The sequence below is a fragment of the Osmerus eperlanus genome, chromosome 20 (genome assembly GCF_963692335.1).
Source record: "Osmerus eperlanus chromosome 20, fOsmEpe2.1, whole genome shotgun sequence".
NCBI classification, from domain to species: domain Eukaryota; kingdom Metazoa; phylum Chordata; class Actinopteri; order Osmeriformes; family Osmeridae; genus Osmerus; species Osmerus eperlanus.
The window spans coordinates 11,806,562-11,817,479 of record NC_085037.1 but is presented as its reverse complement, the minus strand read 5'-3'; the positions used below and the strand labels follow the sequence as shown (position 1 = coordinate 11,817,479).

General features: G+C 44.4%; 2 protein-coding genes across 3 annotated transcripts; both read left to right on the top strand.

The window, feature by feature from the left end:
• The first annotated feature begins 279 nt into the window (after positions 1 to 279).
• On the top strand, positions 280 to 3,858 carry vps72a (vacuolar protein sorting 72 homolog a). Its single transcript, XM_062486787.1, has 6 exons — positions 280 to 502; positions 827 to 979; positions 1,384 to 1,498; positions 1,912 to 2,088; positions 2,655 to 2,799; positions 3,023 to 3,858. The coding sequence occupies exons 1-6, from the start codon at positions 386 to 388 to the stop codon at positions 3,411 to 3,413; spliced, it is 1,098 nt and encodes a 365-aa protein (XP_062342771.1). The 5' UTR covers positions 280 to 385; the 3' UTR covers positions 3,414 to 3,858.
• Positions 3,859 to 4,215: 357 nt separating this feature from the next.
• Positions 4,216 to 10,676, top strand: lipea (lipase, hormone-sensitive a). 2 transcript variants are annotated; one of them, XM_062486786.1, is made up of 11 exons: positions 4,216 to 4,366; positions 5,437 to 5,686; positions 5,868 to 6,152; positions 6,557 to 6,647; positions 6,773 to 6,918; positions 7,020 to 7,205; positions 7,300 to 7,452; positions 7,721 to 7,865; positions 8,240 to 8,467; positions 8,765 to 9,159; positions 9,522 to 10,676. In XM_062486786.1, exons 2-11 carry the CDS (start codon positions 5,447 to 5,449, stop codon positions 9,834 to 9,836), a joined length of 2,184 nt encoding a protein of 727 aa, XP_062342770.1. In that variant the 5' UTR covers positions 4,216 to 4,366; positions 5,437 to 5,446; the 3' UTR covers positions 9,837 to 10,676. The 2 variants fall into 2 exon arrangements, with proteins under 2 accessions (XP_062342770.1, XP_062342769.1); XM_062486785.1 differs by lacking the exon at positions 4,216 to 4,366 and adding an exon at positions 4,586 to 4,925.
• The last annotated feature ends 242 nt before the right edge of the window (positions 10,677 to 10,918 follow it).

Sequence of the window (10,918 nt, the reverse complement as noted above, 5' to 3'; positions counted from 1 at the left end):
ATTTACGTATGGAATTCAAAACACCAGATAATTGTCATTGTATATCAGCGTGAACTGAACTGTGAATGATCATTGCACTTGATGAACAATATAATAAAAAATGTGTATCTATTAAAGAAGCAGTCCTGACTGTAATTCTGAAAACTTTCCCTGTGACAATGCAAACGGCTGATTGTTGGCGCTTAGGTTATTTATTTCTCAAGCGGGGCTGGCAACACACTCCTGCACAGTAGGTGGCGCTGTATGCACTTTTAAGTTGGCTCTGATGCGCCAGTCATAGTCAAATTCAAAGAAGAAGAAGACCCGGATCAAGCTAACTTTAGTAGCCATACAAGCAATAGCAAACAAACACGTTTCTTCACTAACAATAAAAAAAAAAGCAGTCATGACTTTAGCATTTAGCAGAGAACCACGAAAGACAGCGGGAAACCGCATGTCGAAGTTACTAGATGCTGAAGAAGAAGATGACTTCTACAAGACAACATACGGTGGATTCAATGACGTGAGTAGCCATATGGCTAATATAGATAGCCTGGACTGGCTCGCACAATAGCTCTATGCATGGTTCCCTAAAGATTATATTATTAATTTAATTCAGTAGAAGAGTGAGCCCTTTGCACAAAAAACTCAAGTTCATTGTCTACTCTAGACAGTATGTGTGCATCTAGCTTGGATTGTGTGACTTGTGTGTACATTTTCCAGTAGACATTGTTCTGTCAGCGCCACAAATGCGTTTTGGACAATTGGCTACTAGCCCCGTACATTGTTGCAAAACATCTGTCGGTTTGCATGTGAACGTGCTTTTTTTAATCGTCTTTTTCCTTAGGAATCTGGAGACGACGAATATCGAGGGGAACATTCAGACACAGAAGATGAGGTGGATAGCGACTTTGACATCGATGAGGGCGATGAGCCTGATAGTGACCAGGAAGATGACGCGCCTCGTAGAAAGAGTCGAGTTGTCACTAAAGCCTATAAGGTAACTGATGCAAACCTAATTCCTACTCCTTATCTAATCCATTGTTAATACGTCACATTTATTCTCCAATGGCACAGGTATACATTTTTCTAGCATATTGGAATTGACATGACCCAATGATTACCAAGTTGAAGTGCTGGCAGTTTAAACTGCCCTAGGACTTTTCTACCCTACAATGGCAGACTGTATTAGTAGAGAACAGTGTGGATGATTCGGTATGAAGGAAAACACCCTCAAGCTGACCGTCTGCACTTGTGACAGAATGCCATGACAACAAAATGATGGTGTATTGAACCAAAACAAAAAAAAAAGTCACTGTCCAAGTAACTCGGGAGGTTAATGTAAAAAAAAAAATTAAATGAAAAAAAATGACTAAATGTAATGTAGGTTGTTTGTTTTCGTAGGAGCCTCTTAAATTGTCCAAGCCCAAACAGAAGAGGCCCTTGGAGGAGGTGAAGAAGACTGAGTGGGCGAAAGTAGAGAGAAGAGTCCCACAGGAGTTTCAGGACTTTGGAGAGAGTAAGAACGTTTCTGTCAGAATAATTTAAAATGTTAAACAAGCACAATTATCCCCGAGAATAAGGATGCATACCTTTTCGGTTTGTTGTGGAGAAATACACTTTGAGATGTTTAATTTATTGTTGGAAGAATCTGAGTTGAATCTATAAGCTGATAGTCATTATTGGTGCATATCATCATTGTGATGTTATTGTTAGCACGTCATTATTTGGTGACTGAGGTTGTGAGGAAACAAAAATACAGAAATGTCACTCATAAATATTGTCAGATGTCCAAAAAAAAGGTATGTACAGTTGTGGATCATGTTGAGGCTATATAATTGTACTTTGACATACAAAGTGGAGAATTTGGGGGATTGTTTTATGTTAGATCTGCTACTAGTTTCTGATAAAAATAAATACTAAATGTTCCAGCTCGGAAGTCTGTACGCCAGTCTACCAGCGAACACACACGGAAGACCAACCTGCGTCTGCAGGAAAGGCAAGACGCCCCTCGACGACGGAGGGGGGCCCACCACGATCAGCCTCTGACCCAGGATGAGCTGCTAGCCGAGGCCAAGATCACTGCCGAACTCAACCTCCGGTCTCTTGGTAAGCCCATCAAACCTAATTAATCATACTGAACGGCTAAGTATTAGGTTCCTGTTACTGATCGAGTGTAGTTCTCTAAAGAGGTTGGCAGCCCTGCTGTACAGAGCCGGAAGGATTTTCAGTTCAGATAAATCCATCCCATTAGTTGTAAATGTTGTCACACATACTTTTGTTAAGTGTGACAACTGTGTTTAACCCAGGGGTAAACACAGTAAAGCAACACCTGACCTTAAGTGTACATTTAATGTCTTCATTGATTATATCGTAAAATGTACATTTGCCTTGAACCGTCAAGATAATCATCGATCTTTCTGAAGTAATTACCCTAAGAGTCTTTCAACCCTGATGGGAGTCAGATGTCTGAGGGCTTAGGGAATCGGGCTATTAATCGGAAGGTTGCCAGTTTGATTCCCGGCCGTGCAAATTGACTGTGTCCTTGGGCAAGGCACTTCACCCTACTTGCCTTGGGTGAATGTCCCTGTACTTGCTGTAAGTCGCTCTGGATCAGAGCGTCTGCTAAATGACTAAATAAAATGAAATAAAACATCTGTTTTGGGGCTTTTTAGAGAACTATGAGCGCCTGGAGGCAGACAAGAAAAAGCAGGTCCATAAGAAGAGGCGTTTTGAGGGACCGACGATCCGCTACCATTCTGTGCTCATGCCTCTGGTGTCCCACTCCATGTTGAAAGAAGAAAACGTTGATGTAGAAGGGTAGGAACGCCGTGACCTGTTGTTCTGTCTGCGGAACATACATCCGTAGAATCATACATTTGGACTATGACACAACGCTCTGTTCTTCTGAACGTAAACAGATCATCCATAAAAAACGTATTGGTTTTCATGACGTTTTTCTGTCAGGCCTGTCTGTATCTGTCTATAAAGTGGGAGGTATTATTCACTACCTCAAATTATTTCACATTATTTCCCTTCCAAGGTTGGACCAGGACACCCCACAAGCAGTGACTCCTTTGACACCAAACCCCGCTACGGCTTCCCAACAGCACACAGGAGGCCTGTGTTCCCGCACCTACATCACGCTGAGCGATGAAGAAGCGTTCGAAGCGGCCTTCCCCCCGGCCGCTCGCGTCGCCGTCCAGCCGCCCGTCCAGGAGGTCTGCCCCGTTACTCACAAGGCTGCGCTGTATCGAGACCCCGTCACTGATATCTCCTACGCAAACACGCGAGCTTTTCGCATTATTCGCGAAGCTTACCGTAAGTATGTGGCCGCTCACGGCTTCCCCAATTCCTCCGGGGGGATTTCGGGACTCGACGCGTCCAGCTCAAGGGGCGCCCGCCAGAAAATGGTCGTCAAGCAGACCGCATGATCTACATGAAGGGTTCTGTCCTACTGTGGTTCTTAGAGGCATTTGTTGGTTATGTTGGAAGTATTTTGTATTAATGCTCAAATACTACTTAATTAATACATCAGCGCCATGAACTCTATTCTGGGGGGTCTACTGACAGTTGTGCAGGTCTCGGAAATGTGTTCTAGTAAGCCTTTTCAAAGATGGTTTCCATGACAATTACAATTGTTTCTCAATGGTCAATCATCTTCGAAAGATATCGATGCTCTCTATTGCAGTTTCGATTGCATTAGGGTTTGTGATACACGTTTTTGTACATATTTGCCTTTATTACTTTTGTCAGAATAGTACATGTGTTTTGTAAAATTATTGTATTTTTTAATAAAAACAACAACTGTATTTCCAAGATGGCAGGAATATGCTGATCATGAGACCTACAAGGGTCAGTTACAATAAACAAATAGGGACTGACTGTGTCTGGGTAATGAGTGAGACCATAAAGGCATGGATTACTGTAAGTCATTTAAGATAAACATTCTAAAATTTTAATTTGAAATCAGTTAAATGTGACAGTGACTATTGACACCAAACTTGCACAATTTTGGCACAATATTATTGGTGAGTGTAAAGGACACTAAATGCAAGATAAACACCATAGAAGAGATTATTTACAAACACTACCCCTCTTATGCCAATACTTAAGTCCCATATCTTACTCCACAGGGTGTTGCTAAACAGTATCCGACACAAACACTTAATTTCTTGTGTGCCAAAAAACAAAATCTAAAAAGTGTCGCTCATGAATCCATTGCTATGCCTTTCATCATTGTGAATATGATTTCAGATTTCGCCAACTAAACTATATCCCCGCTGTTGTTTTAATTCGAGCGCCCTGCTCACATGACCAGTAGACTACCCAGGATTCAGTGTGGGTGAAACTGTCATCATAGAAGATCACAGGAGAATGCCTGTTGGTAAGTTAAGCTACACTGAAATACATGACAATATCTATTCAGTTACAAATAATTTGCACAAAATCATCATGAATATAGCCTCTAAGTCGTTATTTAATTCAGCACGAGAGTCCATTCCAGACAGTTGTCACAATTCAGTCTTGCCGTGTTCTAACTTTGTCATCCAGACACAAGTAGTTAGTGCGGAAGCCAATATCGTAAACTCTATTTCTGAGAAATAATCAAAGTATCTGGTCAAATAAAGCTGTATTATATAAAGAACAGCGTTTTCAGTATGACACCGCATTCCCTCGTTGGAAAGATGATATTGCAGCTGGGTGCTCGTGAAAGGTGATATTGTGGCGCAGACAGTAGTTAGTTTGTTACCATTCTATGTAGCGCACGTCATCTAGTGAGGTTCAAAGGGCTGTTTTGTGGAGCGGGATGGGTGTGGCGTCTTCAGTATTGTGTTTTTAACGATAGATGTGCGGAGTCGAAAACAAAATATAATGGACTTAAAAGCCCCTCGTGGACGCTGAACTGAATTTTGGAAAATGCCTCACTGTTGACGCATCGTAAGGTAAGGAGAGCTGTTGCCAGGCCGTTTGGTTCATGGTATTGTGGGTAAAATACTTTTAAAAAGTTGAAACAGTGGACAAGAGGTCTATTGGTTAAACAAAAGTACCGAAGTCGTATTTTTCCTTGCCAAAACAAGAAATTACGTTGTCAATTGTACTCTTTTGCAATATTAAGATTATGAAAATATGATTTTTTTCGCTACTTAGTAACCTTTCCCCCAATGTTGTGTAAAACCGGTTTAGAATTTTTCATCAGAGATCTTGCTGGCTTCCTTTATTCTTTTTTTTTTTTGTCATCTTGCATAACGATTGCAAGCAGATCCAAATGCATATTTGACATTAGGCAATAGGCCAAGATCTACAGCTTGATCTTTAGCCTACTTACTAAGTTATTTCGATCTGACGTTCACAATCAGTAACCTGATGTTGTAATGACACAGAAGACTCTGGACCCTAAAACTCACACACACACACACACTCTCCTTTTCTCTCGTTCTCTTCTCCTTCGTTTAGTCTCCCTATCATGGACATCCAGGTTGTGTTTACAGCCTTGGAGGCAGTGTGTAAAGAAAACATCACTGTTTTGTCTGGGCCTCCTGACCTGCCATATGGTGACGTTGCCAGGCGTTTGGTGACATCTTTCCGACAGATTCAGGAGCATGGCCACACCCTGGAACCTGTAGTTCTTGGCTTCACCACTGTCTACCATCACTACGATTTTGACGCACATACCCCTGGAAATGGTTACCGCACACTGGTCAAGGTACAGTGCTCCTCAAGTGTTCCAAAGAGAGGTCCTTTCTCTCTGTCTCTCCCTCTCTCTTTCAACCTCTCTCAACCTCTCTACCCCTATTCAATCATCAAATTAAAATCAAACATCACCTGCATGAACCTGCCATTCACACGAGCCATCTCACGAAGGGCCTCCACGGTGTCTCCCTCAGGTGTTGCAGTCCTGCCTCTTTCACATCATCCACAAAGGCCGCTACATCTCCTCCAGCTGCCGCGGCACCTTCTTCCGGGCGGAGCACAACGCCTCAGAGATGGAGGCCTACTGCAGCGCCCTGTGCCAGCTGCGCGCCCTCCTCTACCTCGCCCAGCGGCTGCTCCACGACAACAGCCACGGGGAGCTGTACTCCCTGCAGGACAGCGTCCTGAGCAGGAGGTTCGTGCAGGAGTACACCTCCATGCACAAGGCCTGCTTCTACGGCCGCTGCCTGGGCTTCCAGGTCAGTCGTCACCAGAGGACGGTGTCACTCGCATGTCTCGCCTGTCTTGACGTGTTGCGTTTACGGTTGAAGCGGTTGGTTGTCTGGTTCAGTCAAAGATGGACCGTTGAGGTGAATGCTGAGGAGACCTTGCCTTTTTTTTTTTTATAAAAAGGGAGTAGGGAGTCAGATGGCTGAGCGGTTAGGGAATTGGGCTACTAATCAGATGGTTGTCGGTTTGATTCCCGGCTGTGCGAAAACGCGTTGTGTCCTTGGGCAAGGCACTTCACCCTACTTGCCTCGGGGGAATGTCCCTGTACTTACTGTAAGTCGCTCTGGATAAGAGCATCTGCTAAATGACTAAATGACTAAATGTAAATGTAAATACATTGTTGTGGTGTGATTCTTCTCTTTCTTATTTTCAGTTCTCAACCACGCTTCGTCCATTCCTGCAGACTGTAGTTATAAGCATGGTCTCATATGGAGAGAGTTATGGAAAACAGCAGTCTGGAATAGGTCTGTGGCTCTTAATATGCAAATCTGAGTTATGGAAAAATATTCCCAGGTTTGGTCTTTGTTTGCACTCTATTCTTTTTGTATTTTACATTTCTACTCCTTCTACTTTGTCGCTAATGCTTTAGGTATGGCAGCATTCTCTCTCCTCACATCTGGGAAGTATGTTATTGATCCAGAGCTGAGGGGGGAGGAGTTTGAGCGGATAACCCAGAACCTCGATCTGCAGTTCTGGAAGTCCTTCTGGAACCTCACGGAATCTGGGCTGATATCGGTGAGAGGAGAAGCATGCCAATCGCACGCAAAAGATAAAGAATTCACTGCTTGTATTGTGAACGCCATATCTTTCTATTGATTCCTCTTTTCCCCCCACAGGGTTTTCAGAGAATGGGCTCTAACCAAGTGCAGGTAAACCTCACCCTGACCATACCTCCTCTGCCTTTAAGCCTGCCTCTGGCCTCAGACCCGAGTCTCTCTGCCTCCGTGTCCCCTCCTCTGGCTCACACTGGCCCCGGGCCTGTCCACATGCGCCTCATTTCCTGTGACCTCAGAGAGGGACAGGTCAGTCTTCACTGTCACGTCAGCGCTCGTAGATCTGTCGTAGATCAACCGCGACACTCGTCTTACTCTGTGACTTTTGCGTGTCGTTCCTCAGGACAGTGACGAACTGCTGTCCTTCTCTCGATCGGACGCTCCGCCCCTCTCCTTGTCCATCATCAACAGGCCCCAGAAAAGCCCACGATCACCCTGGCTGCTCATCCACTTCCACGGGGGAGGCTTTGTGGCCCAGACCTCCAGATCCCATGAGGTACCCAGAGTGGAGGAGTGGTGTTAACCACTAAGCTTGATGTAATATCGGTTGGATGGGGGATCTAGGTGCATTAAGTGCCGCTTGAGGCTTTGCATTCAACACAGACCCTGACCTGTCTGCATGAACAGAGTTGTACAGCAATGTATCTTGACATTTTTTCTCATCTTCCTCCCCCCCCTTTCTCTCTCTCCCCCTTACACTCTTTCTCTCCCTCTTACACTCTTTCTCTCCTTTTCTCTCTCCATCCCTCCTCTGTCAATCAAAGAACTATTTGAGAAGCTGGTCTAAGGATCTGTGCTGTCCCATCCTGTCAGTGGACTACTCTCTGGCCCCCGAGGCCCCCTTTCCCAGGGCTCTGGAGGAGTGCTTCTACGCCTACTGCTGGGCGCTGAAGAACTGTCACCTCCTGGGTCAGTCTCACTTCTGCTGCCAAAGAACCACACGGAGATGAGATGCTTAGGGGGAGGGGAGGAGGGGAGGAGGGGGGGAGGGAGGGGAGGAGGGGGGAGGGGAGGGAGGGGAGGAGGGGGGGAGGGGGGTAGTAACTGCTTCCAAACACGCAGTTACAGATACCAAACACGCAGTAGCAACATAGCTATGATTGGTTCATGGATTCCGTAACCACCAATGGGGCAGCCAAAAATCCTGTATGCACTGGAGCATTACAAAAATAATTCTTACTAAAATAAAGACATTTGCATTAAAAAAAAATCGATAGAACTGTGTATCCGGAAAGAATACTAATCTCCTCTAGTGTAAACAGTGAGTGTGTCTGTGCCCTCAGGCTCCACAGCAGAGCGCGTGTGTCTGGCTGGGGACAGTGCCGGGGGGAACCTCTGCATCACGGTGTCTATGAGGGCCCTAGCGTGCGGCGTGCGTGTGCCTGATGGCATCATGACTGCCTACCCCGCTACCCTGCTCACCATCGACGCCTCCCCATCCCGCCTGCTCACCCTCATCGATCCTCTGCTGCCTTTAGGGGTGCTTTCCAAATGCCTCAATGCCTACGCAGGTACAGAAAGTGGAAACGTAGTACATTTACATTTAGTCATTTAGAAGACGCTCTTATCCAGAGCGACCTACAGTAAGTACAGGGACATTCCCCTGAGGCAAGTAGGGTGAAGTGCCTTGCCCAAGGACACAACGTCATGTGTGTCCTTGGGTCTCAGCCACCTGACTCCCTCAGTAGTAGAATGAAGACTCTAACATCTCTGTTAGAATTAGAACCTTTTTTTACTATGCTTGTATTCTTGCCTTTTCATCTTTTTCACCCCCATTTTCTTGTCTTTTTGACTTCCCCCGTCTCCAGGAAATGAACGTCAGACTGTCCGCGCTTCTTCGGGGGTCAACTCGCTGAGTGCTCTGGGCAGAGACACAGCGCTGCTGTTCAACGACCTCAAACAAGGAGCCTCCAGCTGGCTCCAGTCTTTCCTGGACCCCAACTGGACCTTGGGCAACCCAGGGACCCCGTCGTCTTCCCCCAGAAGGACCCCTCAGAGCTCTCCACGTTCCCCCTGCAACTCCTCCTCACCCGCCCACTCCCCGGCGGGTCCCAGAGACTACCCAGAAGGCTTCGAGCCCCTGCGGTCCGAACAGCTCGCAATGATCAGCACGTCCAACTGCCCCGTTGTTAAGAATCCTTTCGTGTCGCCGCTGCTGGCCCCTGACGACTTACTGAGAGGCCTTCCACCTGTACACATTGTGGTGAGAGAAGGACACATTCGTAGAATGTTAGAAGGGCATTTGTGGAGAAAGTACATTAGAATTGTAGTTAAAAAAAAAAGATATACATACAGCTCTTGAAAAAATGCATGTGCAGCGGTGTAGAGCACTTTTTTTTTTTTTTTTTTTTTTATAAAAAAAAAAAGTTGAGAAGGAATGGTTGGGTAGAGCCCACCCTAAATTATCCTTCTCAAAAAAAAAATTCTATGAAAGAAAAAGGTGCAGTGGTCTCTCAATTTTTTCCAGAGCTACATATGTACAAAAACATACTTGATTTAAAGTCTCTAACTGTACTTGAGTAAACGTATGAAATTAACCCTGATGTTTTTTACCTGTCCTCATAGGCGTCAGCTCTGGATGCCTTGCTGGATGACTCGGTGATGTTTGCCAAGAAGCTGAAGACCATTGGCCAACCTGTGAGCCTGACAGTGGTGGAAGACCTCCCACATGGCTTCCTCAGCCTATCACAGCTCTCCAAGGAGACACAAGAAGCCTCTGACATCTGCGTGGCTAAAATCCGAGAGGTCTTCCAGGCACACTTCACATCTTTTCGCAAACGACCTAATTTAGGATGGACCAATCACGCACCCGGATCATCGAATGGAGGGACCAATCAGGATGAAGATTTTTGTCACGGCGGGAACCCTAATAAAACATAGAGGATTATATACGTAACCTCGTTTTGCACATTCAGCCTGTCATGGAATCCATTACTTAAGTTGACTTACTCTGAGTTATAAGCAGTGAGGTTGTTTTATCAGTATTTGATACAACAGGGATTTGTAAATTCACATTTGAGCTTCTGAAAACAACATTTCAGTGAAACTATTAAGTAACTTGAAGGGAAAGGAGCAGGGTTTTCAGGATATATTTAATACATGGGGAAAAAAAGAAGACTTGAGGAAAAAGTTAACTTTAAGGAGACTGGAAATAAATGTGGCCGTGTCAGGGCTGTACTCTTGACACAAAGGAGTCATTCACATCACTAACTATCCATTGCATCTCACAAAGTTTAACCACAAAGGCTTGTGTATAAGTGCAAAGACACAAGCACAAAAGCAATACATTACCATGTCCAGCCATTGTATTAATGTGTGAGCTGTTGTGCCTTCAACCTATTTCTACAGTAGATGAGCCGTATTGCACAAACCCTTCCATGTGGATGCATAGAAAGCTTCTCACAATTTTGTCTGTACGAAGATAGGAGTTATCAAGCTTATATCAAGCTAACAACACACACATACTTTAGGTTAGACATGAGCTGCTGTTATTTCGAGTGTTTAAGGCCTAACACTGTTCACAAAAGTTATACTTACCAGCTACTGTAAATGTGAGTTCTGAATATTTAAGATGTTTTTGAATGTAAATCAAAATATATTGGTTACACATCTGTGTCATTTTCTGTGTTGAATTGTTTAAATATTTATCAGTTAAAGTTCTGATCTAATTTTAAAGGATAAAAGACGTAGTTTAAATACAACTATCAGTGTTGCAGAACATGTGATATCTGCCTCTTCATTTCGACAAGCTGCAAGCACTGTACTTTCGAGTGGGTAATAAATATGTTTGCGTATAACTTCAAACACAACACATCAAAAGTTACCTTTAACACATATTTCCTTACCTTATTTCTGCAATTTTAAAATAACTCTGAAGAAACATTATCTGAAAGATAAAAACACAGCTTTATGCGACAATATAGTGACAACCTCCAGTAATAGTCTCACCACAAGATGGCAGG